At 37.2% G+C, this 24,608-nt stretch overlaps 1 protein-coding gene and 1 pseudogene across 3 annotated transcripts in view; one reads left to right on the top strand and one right to left on the bottom strand.

Moving 5' to 3' along the window:
* Positions 1-15,629, bottom strand: part of LOC117419902 (stabilin-2-like) — a 48,192-nt gene extending 32,563 nt beyond the window's left edge. The window contains exons 1-16 of one of the 3 annotated variants that reach the window (XR_004547315.3): positions 15,453-15,629; positions 14,658-14,785; positions 12,843-12,958; positions 9,576-9,661; positions 9,334-9,403; positions 8,955-9,050; positions 7,577-7,699; positions 7,128-7,324; positions 6,482-6,615; positions 4,359-4,492; positions 3,898-3,980; positions 3,600-3,749; positions 1,404-1,547; positions 1,172-1,234; positions 807-923; positions 198-251 (exon numbers count right to left, since the gene is read on the bottom strand). Coding sequence is in view for 2 of the 3 variants with exons in the window: in XM_034033264.3 (XP_033889155.3) it covers positions 198-251; positions 807-923; positions 1,172-1,234; positions 1,404-1,547; positions 3,600-3,749; positions 3,898-3,980; positions 4,359-4,492; positions 6,482-6,615; positions 7,128-7,324; positions 7,577-7,699; positions 8,955-9,050; positions 9,334-9,403; positions 9,576-9,661; positions 12,843-12,958; positions 14,658-14,785; positions 15,453-15,542 (1,785 nt within the window). In the remaining variant the exon portion in view is untranslated. The remainder of the gene's footprint in view (positions 1-197; positions 252-806; positions 924-1,171; positions 1,235-1,403; positions 1,548-3,599; positions 3,750-3,897; positions 3,981-4,358; positions 4,493-6,481; positions 6,616-7,127; positions 7,325-7,576; positions 7,700-8,954; positions 9,051-9,333; positions 9,404-9,575; positions 9,662-12,842; positions 12,959-14,657; positions 14,786-15,452) is intronic. The other 2 variants (XM_034033264.3, XM_034033265.3) reach the window with 2 other exon arrangements.
* On the top strand, positions 15,541-23,838 carry LOC117420061 (pinopsin-like; annotated as a pseudogene).
* The last annotated feature ends 770 nt before the right edge of the window (positions 23,839-24,608 follow it).

A 24,608-nucleotide genomic window follows, 5' to 3' on the forward strand; every position in this document is an offset into this window, starting at 1 on the left:
ATTGGGTTGTGAGTTGAAAAGCCTGAACTGTCCCAAACTGTCTTGGTGAACACAGAGCCATATGACCACCTTATCTATAGGCCATATCAAAATGACTGTCTAATTTTCTTTAATTTCTTTTAAAGTGTTTACTGAATGCAACAAATACATATATTCGGTTTTGTTAATTGAAAAAATATAATACTAATAAAATGTACCTCAACAGATGGGACAATGTGATTTCTTAACAGTTCCAGAAGTTTATTAGAACCCTAGGACAAAAAAGAAACCCATTCATATTACAAATTACACAGACAAATACAAATCTTACCATGTTAAATTAGTGAACATGTATAATAATAATAATAATAATAATAATAATAATAATAATAATAATAATAATAATAATACAAAAATAAATGAATAAACATTCAATATTAATACAATTTTAAATAAAAAAGGTATCTAAGGACAGCCTAGTCTTAATATGATGCTGCTCTCAGGAGTCAAAGGTTTTGGGAGTTCTAGTACAGTAGAGTATGCTGTGACATTCCCTTAAGATACATTTCATATTCATGTCAGGGATGAAAATACTTTTGTTCTGGTCTCAGATATGATGTATACACAGCAGCTAAGCAACATGCTGGCACTTTTCAAAAGGTGTTTATGCTGTTGTTTAATAGATTGATAAGGAGCAGAACAGTTAGTTAACATGTATTTTACAGTACAGGAAAGAAACAGGATCCAAAGAGGCAGCCGCATTATAACCTGGGTAGAAGAATAACGAGGCTGTTTAGATAGGGACAGAGTAGAGAGATCATTGATACCTCTGACGATAGCAGGTACTCCAGAGTTCCTGCCTCCATGCTCTCCAAAGCTCCATTAGTTGGTGCAAATAAACTGAAAGGTCCAGGCTGCTCCAGAAGCTGAGCAACATTGAATTTCTACAAGAAATGGAAGAGAGTAGATAGAACGAAATAGTTCTGAGGTAGTTTCTATAATGCTTGGTTTTTTTTTTTTATTTATTTTTTTATTTACAAATATAATAAACACTTTATTTCACTCCTGGAATTAGAAGTGTTCCCATATACTTTATACTGAATGATACATGTGTATATAACAGTCACAATCTACAATTCTACAGTTTTTCTATTACTGTTAATTATTATAATGTCACTTCTAAAAAGCTTACCTGTAATAATGATCGGAACCTGTTGAACTTCCCATTGTCTGCAAGTATTGTCATTAGATTCTCCTAGAAAAGAAACAGATTAAATAAATGTGTTATATGCAAGTTTATGCCACCTTTGGATAAATTAATGTATTTTTTAAATCTCATGACATATAAGCAACATTTGTACCAGTTGTATTTCTAAAAGAAAACAAGGTAAATTGAAAATAAATAATGTAGCTGGCTGGCTTACTTCCTTTTCACTCTCCACAGTAGGTTCCACATTGTCCATGAGCTTGCTGACAATGTGAATCAGCCCGTTGGATGCGACAATATCCCCTTGCAAAATATTACCTTTCTTCTTGCTCCCATGAATCCTGATTTTTACCTGCTGGTCCTTAAAAGAAAAACCAAACGCCAGGTCACAAGATTATCCAGGCAACTTAATTACTTGATCTTTCACAGAAATGTCAACCATGACAACTTACTGTATGACTAAACAAGGGCTCAATCTTTCTATTGTTTAATGCTCTAAACACTGTGATACTCAAACCCTTGGAATTCTGCACAATAATCAGGAAAATATGTAAATGTGCAGGAAGCAAGAGTCTGAATCCTAAAACCTAAAAAACTTATAAAGATTCAGTCTGAACCTAGAACTAATTTGATACAATTTGCATCAAGCTACAGTTTAGACTGATATATAGTGTTTTTTGATAGAAGTGGAAATCATGAGGGGTGATCGGCTACGTTGGTAAGAAGGTTTATTGCCATTGTTAATAAACCAAAACTATTAATCTTTTTTCTTTTTCCTTTTATTTTTGAAAACAATTGCACACAGGAAGGACTCTGGCCCCACAGCAGAGTACAGCAAGTTTCCTCTGCTTCCTTCCTCAGAATGGGGTCTTGAGAAAGGGCTGCTATCCATGGGGCCACTGTGGGGAATGTAGAGAGTGTAATCTGTTGGTTGTCTCAATACAATGCACAATATAAATACAGCCTAGTCCTGAAGACTAATTAGGGTGTCTAGACTAGGATTATTGATCAATAGGATCATGGCCATAACTAGCTATGAGAACACAGAGGTCGTGTCCTCATTGTTTTTTTGTATCGTAAATGCTGATGTTCATGTAAGAATTCTGGTAAAGTACATACAGACTCCTTAATTTTCTCTGTTGGTTTGCCATGTAACATAGATTTTGAGGTTGAATAGTAAATACCAAGCAGTCAAAACAGCGTTGAAAAAAAGCATTGATTTCAATGGTGATTGGATCAGCCGAGCACGCAAGTATCCAATGAGAACGTTCATATTTCGGCAGCGAGCACTAATGAAGTGGCGGTTATTTTATTGTATTGACTAAGTAACTATAAGAGTCAGATAATAATTACTTCTATATTATTATATTATGGGGAGTGGGCTGTGCTTTTAAAATCAAATTAGACTCACAACCAGTCTTGGAATGTGTTCAGTATGGCCAGTTGCAGTGCCAAATTGCATTTCTTTCTTTCTTTCTTTCTTTCTTTTTTTCTTTCTTTATTTTTAACAATAAAAGATGAGGCTGTGTGGTCGGGTGGTTAAAGAAAAGCTCTTGCACCCAGGCGTTTCCTTGTTCACACCCTGACTTAGACACTTGCTTTCCAGTTCGTGCTCAGTCTGTGCTGTGTTTTTTTATAGTAAGGTGGCAGGGCAGCTTTGTGATTTAGGGAAGAAAATGAAGGTGAAGCCAGAACAGAAGGTATTTTCTCACACGTATAAATTATACTGTTTCATTTTGTAGTTAGTTTTGGACTTTGTTGTTTTCTTCTGTATTTCATTTAACCTTTGTTTTTATATGCGTGCATCTCAAGGTGGATCACAAAATTTAAGTTGCTATATAAATCAAATATATTATTATTAGTGTTACTAAAAAAAAAAGTTTTATTAAAGGTTAACTGCCTTTGGTTAGTAACTTCTGTACATTGAGTTGCTGTACTTTGAGGAGACTTGATGGAATCAAGTTGTTAGCATGCTGAAATGTACTTAATAATAAACACTGCACTTACAGCATCTCTATTTTATAACTGGAAGGCTGTGTTTTATATTATGTAGTGTAGGTTTTGTGCTCTATATTTTGAAACAGCTTTCAGAATAACATATACAGGAGTGTATGTACATTATATTATATGGTACCAGGGCTTTTCAGTTACTTTGCCCCTCATCTATGGAATTCTATTTCTCAGAATATTAGGGAATTCAATAGCTTTTATCAGATTTCATATCGTTCATTCCGTTGTAAAGCACTCAGGCTCTATGGAAATGTAAAACTGTATTGTAAATACTGCCAGCTATAGCTTGAAACCTAAGTTTGACCTTGGTAGAATGTCAGCTCTGGTTACGGCCCTGAATAGGATGGCCAAGTAGTAGTAGACCAACCAGAAGGTGAGGTGATAAAACTGTTAATGTTCTTACTTCAGTACTGAAGACTGTTTCCCCAGACTTCCCAGTCAGGGTGTAGTAGATATCACTCTTCTTCAGCGTCTCTATATTCAGCTCTCCAGCAATCACATGCAGCTTTGAGAGGTACTGAGCATTTAGCTGATTGTCCATCAGAGACTTCATCTGCAGAAAACAAAAGCAGACAGGTTCTGAGAATTGGTTGTCATTGAATAGGCATACATGACAATTTTAACATACCCACATTCACAATACAGATGTGTTTAATATACACCTAAATACCCCCCCCCCCCACCCCTCCCCCACAACTTACTGAAGTTCCCTTGAATCCCTTATTTATGGGGACGAATACGGTGAAAGGTCCAAGTGATTTTAATGGCCAGGATAAGGAAGAATCTGAAAAGAGTGGCAACTGGTTAGTAGGAAACATAAAACACGAAAACAACATCTGCACATCTGGGGAAAATGGGATTTTCTCAGTATACACACCAACACCACCTGCTGGAGACTTATAATATATATAAAATGAATACAAAATATTCATGGAAGTAGTGCTTGATCTGAATTAATATTGCATAGTATATGGATCCAAATTCTCAAAGTTTAGGTTGGTATTACACTGCATTAAAATCTCGAATACAGGTACATTAGAGTTATAATAAAGATGCAGGTTATGATTTAATATGTGGAATTTGATTAACTAATACTTCCCATTTTGAGTTCATACTTAAGTATGAATTTCTGCAGCCTTAGATAAAGCTGTGTTGCACATACCAAATAATGTTATTGCACTGGACAGCTGCCCTGTCCATTTTCCCCCTGGTTCTGTGTTCAGCTCTCTTAGTCTCTCAATGATGCTTCCATAGCAAATTTTACCATTGCCTGCATACCCCTTATTGCATGTACATCTGTAAATAAAAGAGCAAAAGGGATTTCTCTATAAAAGGTGGATAAAACAACAGAACTGAAGAATGGCTTGATCTGTTTTTATATCTAACAATATATTATTTAAGCAACACTTCAGACGTGGGTGGATTTTAAAATGACTATATAGTATGAACCCAAAAACACCCTGACGAATTTTGAGGTGATTATGATCTGCCTGTTTCTTTATATTTTATGGGATGGATGTGCATCTACATAGGACTTCTGATTTTTGGTTTTAACTGATAATAACTGATAAAACACCCCAAAAAAATGAAATCTGTTTATAACACCGGAAAAACACTGGAAATGGTTACTTAATTCACATTGACTTCACCCCTTTCCCGTTTAAAAAAATAAGCCTACTACAAAAAACAATCATTGATTCGATCTGAATACTTTAAACCCACCCCACTCAGCTTGCAAGATTTAAAGCAAGATTTAAAACAAGATTACAATTACTAAAGTAGGAACGGACAGTTGTTTGCGGGATTTAAAGCTATATTACAGTTAGATAGGGAGGATTTAAAAAATTGCAAATTGTGGCAAAATGTAAAAACACAAAAAACCCAGAAGAATGTGCCTGTGAACATAAGGATTTTGTTGAGGAAGACAGCAAATGAAAGAAGGTACAACTTAAGTGTGCAAGTACTGTTGAATTGCTATACATATCATTTTATACAGCATATAAAAAGCGAAAGCCCCCCCCCAAAAAAACCCCAAAAAACAATTTTGGGGTATCACGAAAATAGCTAAAAATAAGCATTGAAAAATGAAATGAATAAAAACCGAAAAAAACAAAAGCCTTAATCATACAACTACCAGCACTGGGTTGGGATGGAGGCACAAAGAGAGATAGCATGTGTCCAGAGACAACTGAGTATTAATCTGGACTTTGTAGTTTGGCTCTCACAAACTGTGTGATAAGGATGGCTGTAGGGGTGACGTCAGACCAGGAAATGAAACCACAACACAGGGATGGCTGTAGGGGTGACGTCAGTCCAGGAAATGAAGCCACAACACAAGGATGGCTGTAGGGGTGATGTCAGACCAGGAAATGAAACCACAACACAAGGATGGCTGTAGGGGTGACGTCAGACCAGGAAATGAAACCACAACACAAGGATGGCTGTAGGGGTGACGTCCGACCAGGAAATGAAACCACAACACAAGGATGGCTGTAGGGGTGACGTCAGACCAGGAAATGAAACCACAACACAAGGATGGCTGTAGGGGTGACGTCAGACCAGGAAATGAAACCACAACACAAGGATGGCTGTAGGGGTGACGTCAGACCAGGAAATTAAATCACAACACAGGGAATTGAAGGGTGTAACTAAGACAAAATGGCGCTCAGCTTTTATTTAACAAAATTTAAAAAAAGACTTTTAAACAAACACAAAATAAACGGCACGTGGGTCAAAATAAACAAACACGGAACACAAATAGTAACAAGTAGCATGCTGGTTGCAAAACCAGCATACGTAGCAATTGTTATATCCTGTAGTAATAGTTTTCACTACCCGTTCCACCTGTACACACTCCTCTTGTGCAGCCAAAGCTGCAGGTCTTTTATATTATGGCCGAGGGATTAACTGGCTATTAATTATCATATTAAGCCCTCGGACATAGTCTGCACGAGTTTACTAAGTATGCGTGACTGTCAGCTAATTCAGTAATTACTAGCCGACAGTCACACATTCTCACGAGAGGTACTTAATCACACAAAACAATAATATAACACATAATGGAGGACGGCATTTCCGCACCCTACATTACTACAATAAAAAGGGCTTTTTGTCGTCATATATAATACATAAATCATAATAATAATAAAGAAATATAAAATAACACAAACACACAGGGGCGGGGTGTACCCCGTCACACTGTGCCAAACCGAATTGGGATTATGTAACTCTTGCACAATCCAACTAAATCTCCCATTCGCTAAGGATGGCCTGTAGTTGACTTACTCAGTTGTTCCTGGATCAATGGTTGAGCAGTTTGCGTTTTTACTGCAGGGATTGTTAGTCTTGCAAATGTCAGTAAGTCGGCATCCAATTCCTGGGACCAGATTCTCAAAACCCTCTTTGCATTGACAGTGAGACTGGAGGAAAAATGCACATGCATAAATATCAACATTTGAACTCTACTACTACTAGTGAGTTATGGAGAGGCAACATCCAAATTAGTCACTTGAACCAAGTTAATTAAAAAGGATGCAATTAAACAGAAAACTGTGGCGTCAGAATGGCAATGGAATGTTTCATTTTAGAACTTCATCACAATATACTGCCAACATGTTATTATTCAAACTTCTTTATATTCTAGTTGCTGAAGGCAATTCGTAACCTGGTTATCGTTCTATATTTTCACATCTGAGGAAACCTAAATGTGAATAGATACCTAGGGTGATGTGATGTTAAAATTACTACATCATTACCTTGCATTGAAAGACCAAAACAATTATTTGTAAATAAACCCATGCGACGCAACAAAGTGCCCTTTCAAGAAAGATCCACAATACTTGCATACAATTCTGTAAATACAGTATATCCAATAGATTCACAGGCAACATAAAATATATTTTTGAGTTCATAGAAGTGGTCAGAAACAAACCTTTCCAGGGCCGTCATATATGCAAACTGAGGAGTCTGGAGGGCAGTTTCCAAAACTGATTTGGCATGGATCCACTGGCATGCAGACCTGCCCATCACCTTGGTAACCTTCGTGGCACGTACACTGGTGTTGATTTGGACCAAGATGGGCACAGTTGGCATTTTGGTGACAGACCTGTTTCAGGCATGGATTAATGGCTGAAAAAGACAAAAGATAAAAAAAGTAAATACATTTTCATCTAAAATAACTATAAAATGTTTGTGAACAAAGCAAGAAATATCTTAGAACTAGATGTGATTTTACTTTCGTATTAAACTTAAATAAGATGGTGTAGTAACAAATATAACATGTTTATTTTATGTACTATAGTTACTTAAATTACTTTCTATTGTCAACTGATGATTAGCTATGCCTTAGACAAAGTCATACTTCTAGACTAGAATACTCACATTTACAGTTTTTTCCATCTGCCTCATGATCAGGCAAGCATTTACACACCAGCTTGCCGCTTACTGCATCTTCAATACACCGGGCCTTGTCAGGACACTCCAGGGCTGCACATTCAGGAATGGCTAACGAGAAAAAAAAAACACTTCAGCATTGTTGTTGGGTCCTTTGCAGCTGTGTGTTTTATTTCTTCTTGTAAACCAGATTCTGAATAAAGCATTAGCTATCATAATATTATTGTAGTCTTAAAGCTCTCACTATATTGATGGCTTTTAAGCAGCCTAATGTTGCTCTAGTATGGTCGTTTCATGAATATAACCTGGTCCCGTTTATGAGTTTCTGTATGTTCTGTCAGGTTGAGCAGTATACAGGTGTACTCTTCTATATGGTACATTATGGTATTTTTGGTTGGGAAGTGTACAAGAGTTGGAGGTGCGTGTTATACAAGGGATGTACAGTAACTGAAGCCTGTTCAGTTATGCAAATTATACACTGGGATATATTCTGAAAATGATGGCAAGTTGAGCCAGGCAAGGGTCTTCTGTTGATCATGGCAAAGTATTGTTCTACATTATCATAATATTTCACTTCCTCTCTATGGTTAAGCTTCAGTCTGGCATGGTATGTCACCTTTTATTGTTAAAGAGTGGCTGCAAACCATGAGTACCTAAAATCAGTAAAACTATTGATATTGACAACTCACTGCAATGCTGCTAGGCAGCAGCTGAAAAACACAGTTCCAGTTTGAGGAGGTCAAGGGAGCTGCCATATACACTAAGTGAAAAAAAAAATATTGAACTGCTATCTTGTAGACAGAAACTAAAACATTGAGTTGTAGTGCACGCATCTTTTTTATAGTTAAGGACAGCTCCAAAAACTGAGTGAGAATGAATCATAGACTAGATTGTGCATGATACATGAAAACTTTACTTTGGTAAGGGGGCAACTGACCAGTCATTAGGCAAGACAGAGGGCAGAGATGGAGGAGCCAGCAGGATGAGAATGACATGCACACCACGACAAGCAACTAGATTGTAATTTTAGGCTACTGATTATTAATTAGGGAGTAACCTTTCATATGTCGAGGGCTGTCTTTCCTCACAAATATAAGTTTAAAACGATTCTTGAGTACTGTAAAGAGGATCTATAAAGATAATACCTGTTGCCCCCCCCCCCAATACCATACTTTGCAGATAGTATTGATTTGTGTGCAAATACTGGTGATACAACCAGTGAGTTGAGACTTACAGCACTATACTTTAAAAATAAAAATGTACTGAAGAATTGTCTGCTCTAATGAAAAACAGTAAATGCATGTCAATATAAATTACATAAATTTTATGAGAACTGTAAAAAAAAAATGTCAGCGACAAAGCTTACGCTGATCACATTTTGGTCCCCTGTATCCTGAAAAACAGGTGCATTTCCCATCACCAGTGATACCGCTGTTGCACAGTCCATGCAAACACTCACAGACTAGAGAAAAAACACAAATATATATATATTTGATTTATCAACAGTGTACTCTACAGGAAATACTATACTGCTATGGTATACTATGACTTGAATTTTCAACAAAAGGGTATGACTAAGCCAGGCTAAAAATATCTCTTTTACAGTGTAAGTCAAGTATACGTGTTGCTTGAATATAGCAAAGCTAGCTACTTCTTACAGGATATACGAAGCAGAATGTCTGGAATTATAGTTATGAAGCAAGAATCACTGCCTTATTCATGTTAAATTGGTGTTAGTGCCTCACCTGAATTGCAGTCAGACCCATAGACATTCTCTTCAGCACACCTTTCACATGCAGTACCTCCAAACCCTGCCTGCAGAGTTGAAAAAGGATTGAAAATTAGGAAAAACGTTTAGAGGCCCTGACACATTTTAAAAGTTTCCGGTGACCAACAGCTACATTTCATGAAATATAATAACTTACTAAAAAAGAAAAAAAAATACATTGTATTGAATTGTGTTAGTAATTAATTAAATAGGGCTCACCGAACAAGAGCATGTACCATTGCCTGCCACACCTTCAGAACAATTCCCTCGGTTACTGCAGGGAGTCGCAGCTCCACCCGGGCACTCTGTATACAAATATACAAGAAAGGATCTGCTTTCTTATGATATTACATCTACAAATATTACAGGTACGAATTCAACCGCATCCTACCGACCCAAAGAATATAGTCTTTTTGTACTTAGGTAAAATAGAAACACGATAAACATGTCAAGCATAAAGAAAGTTTTTCTACAGTTTTTTTGATATAATTGTTATCTATTTTCTAACTGGTGACACCAAAATCCCATATATAATAAATCACTTTCCCATTTTCCTATTCACTTAAAAACCCATAACCGAAGGGAAGTATAAAAACTTGGTGAACCGTTGACACAAGCGATCTTAGGTCTAAGGAGTCACTCTTCACTTTTCTTTCTTGTCGCTTTTTTCCTCTTAGGACAACCCTCTTATCAGCGGTGCAACACATTCACAAACTATAGTGTGTCCAATTACCAACTTCCCGTCTTCCAATGCTGCCTTGGATGTGTTTGTTGGGTGGTCATCAGATAACTTCCTGTAGATTAAACTTTCCAGAACACTGAATTCCGTTAGCAAATTTTGTCTGAGCAAGCACACAAAACCAAGAACTGCATATAAGAGTTCTTTGAGCTCAAGAACACATTGTTTTCTCTGTGCTTGATCAATGATGAACAGCAATGGAAAGTTAATGCTTGTGTATACTCAATGAGCAGTCACAGGATGGACAGTGACAGTGCAAGTTTATTTAAACTTTTGTGCACATGTCAATGGTATGGACCTTTGGTAGAATGGTACCATTATGGCAGCATTTAAATATTTTACACTGCAGTACCATTATGCTATCCTATCAGGACCACTGTGCAGCATGCATTCCAATTTGGTTGTGCTGCCACTTCTAGTAATAATGGGGTCTAACTTTTCTGCAAGAGTAAATAACATGCCACTTTGAAATAATAGAAATATTGTTTTTGTCTTTTGCAAATTATCTGTAATGGCTACAATTCAGACATGGATTTACTGTCCATTTCATCATACATTAAGACGTGTCTATCAATACAGAATTCCTTGCACAACATGGTGTCAGTAGAGTATGTTCAGTAAGGATAATTCTTTACACAGTATGCAGTTTACTGACCCAATCAAGCTTCAGTTCCCAGTCCTTCTAAACCTTCACATTTAACACTCAACTCCATTAATCACTAGACATTTTAAATAATAAACACAACCTGTTCAATTACCCTTTTATTTTCACAGAGATCATCTCTTCACAATTGGTGTGCTACAAGTTTATCTTTTAAGGAAGCAGTGGATGTTACCCCTATGCATCAAATATGTCAGCACATTCCTGGAGATGAAGTGCTGCTACAGTTTTCTGCTGCTGAGGAAGGAAGTGTGCTCAAACTATGATTTGTAGGACATACATCCTTTTAAAAAAATCTGTCACAAGTGTTCATTATTAAAATAACACAGCGAACAGTATAGGTCTTTCGTGAAAGCTAATATTTGAAAATCTCAACAGACCATCAACTTTTTACAACATGTTTCTTAACTCAATTATACCACAGTTGTGGGACACAGCTATTGTTCCAGTTGTTGGCTTTTTAAACCAAGTGACACAATGAAATATTTTAAATCTGTGATCTGTAAAATGTTTTATTTGCTGTATCTCATCAAATTTGCAATCAAAGTATATTACTGTATATTCTAACTGCAGTCTAATCACTTTATACAAATTTACTGCACTTTGATTGTAAAGTACTTACAGGTTCCACATACTGCACTTGATCCAATAAAACACACTCATAGTTTACTCACTGCAACTTAAATCAAAGATAATACTGTTGCACAGAGATGCCTGCTTGAATCTCTGCAGTCTGGCTTCTGTCCGCATCACAGTAACGAAACTGCTCTGCTCCAGATTGTAAATGATCTTTTGCTTAATGCTAATGCTGCTGCTCCCTCTGTCCTTGTCCTCCTTGACCTGACAGCTGCTTCTGATACCATAGATCATAGCATTCTTCTTGACCACCTTCAGAAGTATGCTGGGATCTCTGGAACCTGTCTCTCCTGGCTGTCCTCTTACCTATCTGGATGCATGCATGCAGTCTGTCTTCTATGATGGAAGCAGTGGTGATGCAAACCCGGTCACCTGCGGTGTCCCTCAAGGGACTGTTCTTGGGCCTCTTCTCATCAACATCTACATGCTTCCCTGGGGTCACCTCCTCTGCCAACATAGCCTCTTTCACTCCTATGCAGATGACACCCAGCTCTACCTAAAGCTCGACCCTGGATGTCCCTCTGCCATGGTCCGGCTCTCAGCTTGCATCCAAGACATCGAGGCCTGGATGTCTGCCAATTTTCTTCAGCTCAACACTAACAAATCTGAACTGCTTCTAGTAGGATCGAAAACTCAATTTAAGAATCTCAATATTACCGCCCTGAACCCCGGAAACTGTCTGCTGCTGCCTTCCTCCACTGTACGAATCCTTTGTCTACTTCTGGATAGTAACCTCTCCCTTGATGCCCAGATCTCTTCGGCGGTCAAATCTTCCTTCTATCACCTCCGTAACATCCCAAAGGCCCTATCTTCCCCCCCCCCCCCCCCCGTCTTGCCCAACTGAACTGGCTACCTGTTAAGTTCAGGATTACTTTCAAAGTTCTCCTGCTTGCCTAAAAGGCCCTCCATCACACAGGTCCAGAGTATCTATCCCAACTTGCTGACCCGTTATGTCACTGCCCGCAAACTGAGGTTCTCTGACTCTGGCTTGCTTGTTATACCCAAGCAAAAGTGCACCACACTCGGAGAGAGCACTTTTAGCTTCATGGCTCCGACTCTCTGGAATTCTCTCCCAGATTTAGTGCGTGAAGCTCCCACAGTCGCTCACTTCAAATCAACTCTCAAGACCCACTTGTTCTTTCTTGTTTTCCATGCTCTTTAAGCCTAATATCAGTTATTAGCTGTTGTCTAACTTGCTATTTCAGATTTTACACTGTATCTTTATGACACATGCATCCACAATGTTTAGAACTCACATCCTAGCCTTGTATTTAATGTACTATGTCTTGTATTTCATTGTATTTCATTATTTTCACTATTTAATGTATTATGTATTGTTTCTCATGCTTTGTGATGGTGGTCCACTATGAAAGGCGCTATATAAAATAAATATTGCTTGCTTGCTTGCTTGCATGGTCCTTCCCCCTGTAAAACCACCTGGGACACTTACCCATGCAGTCTGAACCCCAGTATCCAGGACAGCAATGCGGATCCAGGAACTCCTTAGCACACACATGACTGCACCCAGGGAGGGAAAGGCTGAAGTTCTGCATTGTAAATATATACCTAGAAACACACGAATAGCCCAACATAGATGATAAATACACTAGAACAAAAATTGAATTGTGATAATGCATTGAAACACATCAAAACAATTACAGTTTAGTTGCTTGCTCAACATTTTGGGGTTGTGATTGTCAGGTTTTATTCTGTACTTTCTTTGAGATAAAAAGGGCACTATTTGGTTTAACTTTTTTTTTAAATGGTTTATTTGTTTTAAATATTTAGCACATCAACACTGCCAACAGTGGAAATGTATACGTCTATATATATATCTATATATATATCTATATATATATATATATATATATATATATATATATATATATATATATATATATATATATATATATATATACTGTATATATAGACTTGCTACTTTACGATTTTAATCTGTAAAGCTCGTTAAATGTTGAATTCCCCAAAATAAATAAATTTATAATGGATAAACATCGGTAAAACCAAGCGCTATTTTTTTTTTCTTAGCAAAATTATAATTTAGAAATCATCTCTAGTTTGTGTAGTTTTAATACTTGCTGTCTGTCCCGCTCTGAATGGCCAGGGGTCACTGTCAGTCAACTCAGTGGCTACTGTAGTTTTACTGTCAATCATTTCATCCTGTTCTGACATATCACATTGACTGAAGCAGCGCTACAATGCTCTCATTTGTTTAAATGACTGTCAATCATCAAACCTGCACCGACTGCAGTTTCATTTGCCAGCTACAGCGCGTGTCATTCAAAGCGTCTGCTTTGAAATTAGCGAGGTAAGGCGTAGGTAGGCTTTTGATATAGGTATATAACAATTCTTACAATAAAACAGTATGGGTGTATCCCACTGATCCTTAAAGTGACATATCTTAATACCACCATCACTGAAATCCTTATAAAACTACTATTATATGGCAACTATCACCTTTAACAGTGCAACTGAGCTTCTTTGGTGTATTTCTTTCTGTAATAACACATACAACCTGAGGGATCAGCTTTTTTAATTGATTTGAATGGTATCAGTATTAAAGGCTAAGTAGCGGGGTTCCGAAAAATATGGTGTTACACGTCCCCACGTGTTGCTACAACTGATGTGTGGTCCAGTGGTTAAAGAAAAGGGCTTATAACCAGGTGATCCCTGGTGCAAATCCCACCTCTACTACTGACTCATGGTGTGACCCTGAGCAAGTCACTTAACTTCCTTGTGCTCTGTCTTTCAGGTGAGACGTAATTGTAAGTGACTCTGCAGCTGATGCATAGTTCACACACCCTTGTCTCTGTAAGTTGCCTTGGATAAAGGCATCTGCTAAAGAAACAAATAATAATACCTGTATTTTATTTTGGATTTTCATTAAGACCTTGAGAATGTTTTACACTTATAACTTAAAAGCTCTTTGAAATACATTTTTAAAGTTATAGGTATTTTTAAATAAAAAAAAAAAGAAAAGAAAAAATTCGACTCCTGTGTATGACGCAAGCTTGCATACACAATTACAGGAAAATTCTGTTTGTGCATAAAGACTGAAGACCTCCCATGCACCCAGGCTTGGTGAATGTCGATTTTAGCAATGGAGGGATTTCACAACACTACTGTTTACAGTACTCTCTGCTATCCCTGCTTTGTACTACTCCTAATAAGAGATTACTTGAAATGTTTATTTTACAATAGGGGCTGTTACTCCATTCCCCACCCAAACTGGTGTTGATATTCTTACCTACAGTCTCGGTTCCCAATTCCTTGTGTCTTCTTGAGGTAACCAGCAAGACAGTCCACTTCTTTAGAGACGGTACATGACTGGCATACAGTGTTGACATTGATAAGAGTTTTCTTGTCACATCTGTTCTGTTAATGGAAGAAACCGAGCATTAAATATACAGTATTACCAGCACCATACACTTTTGCCCTTTGAAGTGTGCAAGTACTCATTTATCTGGTCACCTCAGAATCCAATTTGTTTTCATCAATCACAGGTTTACAAAAAATGAAGTACCTGCATATTGGTATATTATGAATTTGTTTCCTTCTTAAACCATTTCACTTAATATGAATCGACAATTTCAGGCATTTACAGGGTTAGGTTTACCACATGCAATAGTTCTGTAATTTAATATATTTAAAAGATAATTAACCTAATTTTCTATCTGTTTTCACCTGTAAGAAGTTTATGCAAGGGGAAAACAATACTTATGTTATATGAAACAATTCACTAGTTCTACATGACTAACATAAATTTTCTCCACGCAGAAACTTATTTAGCAAATTTGATCAGTATGTTTTAAATACTCTGAAAACACTGCTGCTGTACATTTCCATGCTGATACCATGCAAGGCAGTACTTGTACAGCACCAGTACTTATTTGCTCCAACATAAACAGGATAAAGGAGGAACTCTAATTGCATCTGCTGGGAACTGCCTTTGATTAAACTATTAAAGCCCCCTGTTTTTTTTTTTTCTTCTGCTTTAAGATAATTCGTTTTCTTAAAATGTGCAAAAATAATTTGAACTTACCCCTTGTCTGGAGGAGGATGATAATGAATAGCTGCAATGCCATATCATAAATAACAAAAAGAAAGAAGTCTGAAGGCTGGTTTTGCCCATGGTTGAGGTAAGTTCCACAGGTTGCTGAGATGCGTATTGCTGCTGAGCTGGCTCTTCATAGGGTGGATCTTAGTACTGAGTACACCAGCTCTGCTTCCCCCTGCTTTTTAACATCCTCCCAGCCCGCTTGTTTTCCTGTGCCAAAGAACCAAAGCGCTTTCGACCCTCAATGGTCAAAACTCTCAACGGACAGGAAAAGTACCCGAAAGTGCCTGTTTTCTGTTTAAACAAACCTGAGCGGGTCCTAGAACGCAGGATTTCCTTGCACATTAGTAAAAACACACTGTCAAGATGCTCCCATGTCTCAAAATATTTTTTGGGCCCAGTTCTCATGTAGTTATAAAACCATGAACAAGAAACAACTTAATGAGTAAGCAGCAGGGTTCTGAAAATATAGCGTTATATATCCCGATGTGTGGCTATAACTGTTTAAATAATGTACCTGTAATTTTTCTTTTTATTGTTAACTTGACAACTTTTTAGACTTAGAACTTTAAAGTATGTTTCAAAGTTCTTTTCAAAATGGCCATTCTAGTGCACTGATAGTGTAAGGATTATTGCCCACATTGTCAAACAGGTAACACAGCAATAACGATCCATGATGTGGTACGAACAGAAAAGCCAGAGCACTTGTTATGTTTTTTTTTTATTTTTTTATCTCTCTTCCTGCAGTGATTTAGAGGACAGATCTCAAACCCCAGTGCACTAGAGCTGTCATTTTGAAAAGAGCTTTGAAACTGATTTTAAAGTTATGTGCAAAACATTGTCAGGGTGTTAACAATGAAAAAATAAAATAAAGGTACATTATGTAAACAGTTGTAGCAACATGTGGGGATATATAATGCTATAAGTGCAGTTAGCAGCAGCTTAATTCATATTCATAACATTAACATTTGACTGTACGTTTGATTGAATAGGGCAGTAAAACAAGAAAATAACATTGGTCTTAGCGCACTATTTATGCCTATCAGAAACGTAATTTAACTGCGTCTGTTTCCACCTGAGTTGTCCTATATAATGGTTTTGCTATACCACAGTGAACTTTTATAAGTGGGTTCTTGTTGGTTTTTCATAATCATTTTATTTTTACTTTCAGAGATAAAATGAGGCGAACCTTCGCTGCAAAAATATTTGTTTGAGTAGGAAATAGTTTTTCTTCATGCTTCTAACACTCACCTTGAATTCAATTTTAATTATGGTGCAGCTATCCTTATAGCACTTAGCCTCTATCCTTATATATTTTATAGTCATAATTGTTGTTTTTCCTGTTAGAAAAGAATAGTTTTATGTGTTGTGTTTTATTGTGTGGTACAAACAGTGCAAGAGCAATAATCAAGGCAGCACTGAAACAAGTAATAAAGTGAGTTCCACAAAAAGGTGCCACGAAAGTCACACATTGAAACTTAAAAGCAAAAAGCAGAAAATGTGACAGGAATTAAATAATATGAAGACTTACTGAAGTTAGTAATAAATTGATTTATAGCTACTTATTGCTATTTTTTACTATATTATTATATATTGACTATTTGTCCTCCAAAACCATATTTATGTCTTATATTATACAGTAACTTACTGTACTTTCAATGTAATGGAGTGCATTGTTTTTTTTTTGTTTTTTTTCAAAAACATAAAAAGCTGACAATTTAAAACATTTGATGGATACTGTAGCTCAAACTGTAGCTGGTGTTAGTTAATAGTTGTATTTCCGCACAATAGTTACTGCTCTCCCCATACTGGCTCACACACAGCAGTCTCCCTACCCCCTTTACTCAGGACAGGAAGTCATTTCACTTGAGACACACTTTGTTCCAATTGTTCTCTGTCCTTGAAATACATACCATCAGGTCAATAGTTTTAGTACAAAAAAAAAAGATCTGGCAGCTCTGAAGCAGGAAAGCAATATTGTAAATGAGTCTTTTCTCGTTTTATACCCACCGGCTCTGTTATACTGTACTAAGAGTGGCAGCATCATCTACTGCTTTGCTGAAACTTGAAGTTGTTCCACTTTAACATAAAACAAAACAAATCATGAAAATCAATTAAAAAAATAACTTGAGAACAAGTCTAATAGAAAGTTTAATATTAGTATCACATGTGTTAGGACAGGATGACAGAGGGAAGGAGACATAAGAACATAAGAACATGACAAAGTTTACAAACGAGAGGAGGCCATTCAGCCCATCTTGCTTGTTTGGTTGTTAGTAGCTTATTGATCCCAGAATCTCATCAAGCAACTTCTTGAAGGATCCCAGGGTGTCAGCTTCAACAACATTACTGGGGAGTTGGTTCCAGATAAGAGCCAGGTCAGGAAACAGTGTTCTGGCCGCACTCATGTTCATTTCACAAGGCAGGAGCCAGTGTAAAGGGACTACTAGAATAAAGAGACTAAGTGCTTGTGACTTTAGCAACAGAATAGTGGTTTCCCCTTGATTACTTGGAGAACGGCCCTCGCTGAGATGAGGCCGAAATGATTGACCTCCAAGGCCGGGAAGCGAGGTAACTTCTCCCAATGGGAAACTAGAAGGATAGAGGACGAACTAAGGTCTCCCTGGCTTACTGATACGTCTAAATTGAGAGACGTCAGACTCGGCTGATGCTCCAAGGCCACATGGAAAGCCTCGTGATCTTTGCAGGGAGAACAAAAGTGCTGGAAAAGAGAATAAAGAAATAAACACATAAAGAGGGCCAGGGGTCTCCCTCCCCCAGCTGTAAGAACCACCATCGATAAGTTGAGTCAATGACTAGCTCAAAAGTTGGGAGCAAGCTTTGCTCTCCAAAGGGGGAGACTGGCACGGGTGCAAATGAATAGAGTTAAGCAGGAGAATGTTAAAAGACATGTAGTTAGAAATGTTTAAATAGGGTGACTGACAGGTCATTTTAGGGTGACGGACAGGTAATTTTAGCGGGATGACAAACGGGAGGAGCCCCAGCTCCAGCCCCCAAAATACACCAAGGTTCTTCTAACAGTCTTCTCCATATTTAATAACGTGCTGGTCACTGCAGTCACCTTGAAGAACCCACATCTGCGCAATCCCATCAGCATCTTCATCCGGTCCTTTTCCGACTTGATGATTGCCGTCTGCAGCTCCTTGATGTGCCAGCTACCAACTGCGATGGCTATTTCTTCTTGGGCGAGAAATTCTATACCTTCCAGGGATTTGCTGTCAGCTACTTTGGTAAGTGCTTTGTTCTCAAGATATACAAATGTATTTATTGAACCCCTATCCCTATAGGCTAACTGACTTGTATATTATAAAGGACTGTATACTATATATTTTTTCATAATATATAGTTAAATAAGATTAATAGACTTTACAGCTAATCTTTTCAGTAATTTTAACAAACTTACTGAAAAAAGACATTTCAGATGGCTGTATGGAAACTTAATCTTTGATGTGCAGGGCTAATTATTCAGCATGAAATGTAATATTTGCAACTCTCTTGGCAGTTCATATGGGGGAAAAATAGTTTTTTGTAAAAATGCATGTCTATTTGTGTCCAATCTAAGTGATATAATTGTGATTAGCATTACTGACAGGTAGTTTACCAAGGAAGACCAAACATACTAGAGCAGGCAATGCTAAGTTGGATTTGGGATTTCAAATAGAAAGTGCAGCAATGTGAAAGAGGTAAGGAGTAAAAGGTAGCATGCATACAGTTGCTTTCTAATTCCTCATTCAATCATGTCAAGGGGGTTTGTTATATACAGTACCATGGTCTACCACATTTTAATATTTTTTTTAAGATTTCTAAATATTGCTCTTTCAGTTAGGCCAAATCGATCAAAATGGGTTATTGTAGAATTATCTGCTTAGAAAATATGTGTTAAAATCTCTTATCTCATCCCGATTCCTGTCTGATAAGAGACTATAAGATCTCCACACAATTCATAGCTCGAGGGCTTTCTGGTTCTCACTTCCTTCCTAGAAGATGGTATCTGCTGAAGTGTTGATAGTTGATATTCAAAGGGCAGTTTCAGCTGAAATGACAACTTTAAAATATGTTAACAGGATTTCCAAAGTGTTAATCAGGCTTGAGGAACTTTCATCCCCTAATCCATGCTTGCAAGGCTTATTCTGCTTTAGACAAATAACTAGTCTCTTCCAATCCTGCTAAGCAATTCTCTCTCTCTCTCTCTCTCTCTCTCTCTCTCTCTCTCTCTCTCTCTCTCTCTCTCTCTCTCTCTCTCTCTCTCTCAATTGCTTTTCAATGCAAAATTAGTCACCATAAATTGATTGAGCCAACCAAGCAGTTTCAACAGTTTGAATGGATAACACATTGCCTGGTATCTTCAGTGTAAACACATACATTTAAGTATAAAAGGCTCTGTAAGAATTAAAAAGGTTGTTTTCTTTAGCTTTTATTTGCGAAGCCTAAAAAGGACAATCAGTGATAATTGTGTATTGTACAGTATTTAAGAAACAGAAACAGCACCAGAAAGTGTATTTTAGACCTCGTATTTTATATTAAAAGACGACACAAAGTAATAAGCAATTTGGCCTTTTTAATAGTAAGGCCTGCACATGAAAAGATGTACAGGATAAAAACGAAAAAATATGTGATTAAATTGCTCATAGTAAAATGGCCTGTCTTATGCTAAATTATGTTAATAAGAGTAGCTTCTATTAAATTCCCAATAGTGCTCAATAGAACATCTCTTTAGTTCCTGTATGGCAAATATGTTCAAAGCCACATTCATTTCCAATTTCGTCTTCTTAAGTACTAATTGTATATGCTCAAAGAGCTGATCCCATTTTCTATTTCTGCTTAGGAAATTACTTCTACAAAAAGAAAGATAAGTTTCTACTGAAGCGTACTTTTAAAAAACATTTAATTCCAATCCATTTTTTTCTTTCTTTCTTAGCAGACGCCCTTATCCAGGGCGACTTACAAGATATCACATTATTTTTACATACAATTACCCATTTATACAGTTGGCTTTTTACTGGAGCAATCTAGGTAAAGTACCTTGCTCAAGGGTACAGCAGCAGTGTCCCCACCGGGGATTGAACCCATGACCCTCCGGTCAAGAGTCCAGAGCCCTAACCACTACTCCACACTGCTGCCATTTTTTTTCAGTATTATACAGTACATATAGCGGTTATTGAAAGAGTTTATTATATATGCGCTTCAAAAGGTGGTACAAATTCTAGCACATTTTCTTTTAAATTTATAAAAATGTAAAATGCACTATTGTTTGTTAATATGAGGCCAGACACACTGGATATTTGGTTATTTGAAGGTAATGCTGTAAATCAGCTGTGAATCCTAATCAAACTTTACTGGCTTTTGCAGATCAGAGCATGAATAGCTTGATTCGGAAAAATGTTTTCTGTAGTAGCTCCTACCAGACAGAGATATTATGTAGTTCTTAATCTCAACAAATGTATACTGTATAATACCGGTAATTGAAATGATCTAAATGATTGAAATGATCTAAAAATTTTCCAGGACTCTCTCGGAATAGCTAAATTAAAATTCCTAAATTCCTAAATTCATCTTGTTTTTGTGTCAATGGCTGTGTAGTGTATTCTCTTGGAATATTTAAACCACATGGATTCCTCATTTTGTTTTGTCTCCAGGCAGCGCTCCATATAAGGTTTTGGGTCTAGGAGTAACTTACCCTCTAATTTGAACACAGAGAGTAAAATGTATTTTCAGGGAGTAAAATGCAACATTACTTTGAAGTCATGAGTAATTGCGATAAATATTGCACAATCTTTAATGGTAATGGAGTAGGCATTTAAAAAGAGCCTTCCATTGTAACTACAATGTTACTTTGAACTACTGTACAATTACAGTATAAAGAGACCTGTTCTACAAGGTTCTTTATCGACTCAATTATGTCACTTATATTTTAACATTAAATTCTTAAACTTGGTGAACATGTTAACACTTCAATATAAAGCCATACAGGTAAATAATGAAATGCATTAATAAGTTATAAAACTGTTAGTTTCATATTACAGGCACCTTTTTTTAGCGCTTGCCTCTGACGATGGTTCCAGTTGGATTTGTAGCTGGACTGGGGGGTTTATGCTTCAACCTGTGTAGCTTCGAATTTTTCTTACTCTTACTGTGATTGGCTGGAAAGACAACAGGGCTAGCCAGAGACTGGATAATGTTTGTTGGGTTTGTTTTTCTTGTGTACAGTTTCCTAGTAACTGAAGACATTGTATTCTGGGTTATGTAGTTGTTAGTGGAGGTTTTACAGGAGTCAGACAAGCTATGCAGCAAAATTGCTATGCATATTTTTCCGCATTAAATTCAGATTTTTTAATGTGTAAAAAACGGCAGGTAAGCAGCTTATCTGGAACGCTGCCTCCAGGTATTGTGTCCCTCTGGACCTTGACTATCTTGGCCTATGAGAGGTACAACATTGTCTGCCAGCCCATTGGAGCACTCAAGCGGAACCAGAGAAGGGGTTACCAGGAACTGCCGTTTATCTGGTTCTTCTGCCTGTTGTGGGCCGTGGCTCCCCTCCTTGGCTGGAGCTCCAATGGGCCAGAGGGGGTCCAGACCTCCTGCTCTATTGGTTGGGAGAAGAGGTCCTGGAGCAACTACAGCTACCAGATAGCATACCTCCTCTTCTGCTTTATAATCCATGTCATCGGCATTGTCTTCTCCTATTGCAATAGAGTAAACCTTAGCTCCCTGCACAAGGTATGTATTGCATTGTTCCAACAACCCTGTATCAAAAGGAAGTAACAAAATATAATCTCAGCTATAGCTATAGCCCAGTAACCCAAACTAAATCATTGTAATTACATAACAGTAGTTATGTAATTACAATGATTTAAAAAAATGTAAAAAATAATTTGACATATATATATATATATATATATATATATATATATATATATATATATATATATATATATATATATATATATATCTACTGGTATAGATATAACATTTTGAACATTAAATTATTTCTAAAATTTCTATTATAGAAATTCACTTATATTAAACAAATTGTGTATGCAACAAGAATCAATGCTACTGTATAAAAAAAAGTATTTATAAGAAGAGTTCATCAAAATGGAATAATATACTGTACATCATACATGATATTGTCTAAAAAGGTCAAAACTACCTAGCAAACAGTTGTTAACCAGACTGAGAGATCTACCAGCCATCCAGCATGGTGACTAGGGGGACATTACAGTTATCAACAGCTCAGTATAATTTGTAAAAATTGAACATCTGGGAGGGAAGCCAAGCCCTGAGGAGGAAGCATGTGCAGTGATTATTATCCTCGCTATGGTTGTGGCATTCCTGGTTAGTTGGCTTCCTTACAAAGTTTTTGCTCTGGTGGTTGTCATAGACAACCGTGAGGAATGCCACAAGGAAATATTTTAGACATTTTATACCAACCTTCAAAACATCAACTATTGTGATCCTTTTCTTTGTACTTCCAATATTTCATTGGGGGGGGGGGGGGTAGGGGTTAACTTTCCATTTTAATCTCTAGTAGAACCATGTAATACATACTACAATGAACAAAACAGCAACAGTTCAATCCCTGAAGCACTTGTATGTGTCACCTCACAGTGCTGTTACAATCAGCTGATGAAGGTTTTAGGTGATAGGAAAGGCCTCAGGAAATGTGCTGAAACATCCTGGAAGTCATTTCCTTGTTCACTGATGATAAAAGTAGCACAGCACAAACAATAGCAGATGTTTAACGTCAGTATTAAGTAAACAACAGTATAGTTGTAATCAGCAACAAGTTTCACAGTGAATATTGATTTAATGAGACAAACAATGCATGGATTGACAGTGATGTTACCAAACATTATTTTGGGACACATACATGTTTCATGCTTGTCTATACTTCTGTTAATGAAGTAGTGTCATGAACCCAGAAATGTTTTAATGTATGACTAAGTGGTGGAGAAATTTTTGCAAATTGCAAACAGCTACTTAGGGGCCCTGTAGTAAACAGTAGGACTGGTCATCCAGTATACACGACCTCTATTAATCACATACGGGACAGAAGGCATATTCTGGTCCTGCATTTGTACAACCCACAATAAAACACAAGACATGTTAATTGTTTGCATAACAGTGATGATATTTCTGTCTTACTTTAACAGGCCCTGGCATTTCAGATCATACTATTTTTATTTATATGGCACTGACAGATTCACTCTCCCTCTTGCAGTTCTGCGAGTGTGCTGTAGAGTTCCTCACTTGTGGACATCTAAACATGAAGGAGCCAGAAGAGGAAAAGTCTGTTGTTGTAGCCCCAAGAGAGAGCAAAGCAACCACAAGAACAACCAGGTGGATCTGAGGCTGTCTGAGGCGTGGGATAGAACAGGCCTCACATACAGTCTTTACCCTCTTACAAATGCTTCTGTGTGTTATACTCCTGCTGCACCCATTACCCATCCTTCTTGCAACTAAAATATGTGCTGAGATACTTAATTATTTTAGTAGTAGGATGGGAGGGGACATCTAAAACTGTACAAAAATATCACAGAGGTTAGCTTTGATAAATAGTGATTACTGCCCCTGGTTGCAGACTTTTAGTTGTTTACTAGAACATAAGAACATAAGAAAGTTTACAAATGAGAGGAGGCCATTCATCCCATCTTGCTCGTTTGGTTGTTAGTAGCTTATTGATCTCAGAATCTCATCAAGCAGCTTCTTGAAGGATCCCTGGGTGTCAGCTTCAACAACATTACTGGGGAGTTGGTTCCAGATAAGAGCCAGGTCAGGAAACAGTGTTCTGGCCGCACTCATGTTCATTTCACAAGGCAGGAGCCAGTGTAAAGGGACTACTAGAATAAAGAGACTAAGTGCTCACAATTCTCTGTGTAAAAAAGTGCCTCCTATTTTCTGTTCTGAATGCCCCTTTATCTAATCTCCATTTGTGACCCCTGGTCCTTGTTTCTTTTTTCAGGTCAAAGAAGTCCTCTGGGTTGACATTGTCTATACCTTTTAGGATTTTGAATGTTTGAATCAGATCTCTGCGTAGTCTTCTTTGTTCAAGACTGAATAGATTCAATTCTTTTAGCCTGTCTGCATATGACATGCCTTTTAAACCCGGGATAATTCTGG

This window comes from Acipenser ruthenus, chromosome 14, assembly GCF_902713425.1.
Source record: "Acipenser ruthenus chromosome 14, fAciRut3.2 maternal haplotype, whole genome shotgun sequence".
In the NCBI taxonomy this organism is placed as follows: domain Eukaryota; kingdom Metazoa; phylum Chordata; class Actinopteri; order Acipenseriformes; family Acipenseridae; genus Acipenser; species Acipenser ruthenus.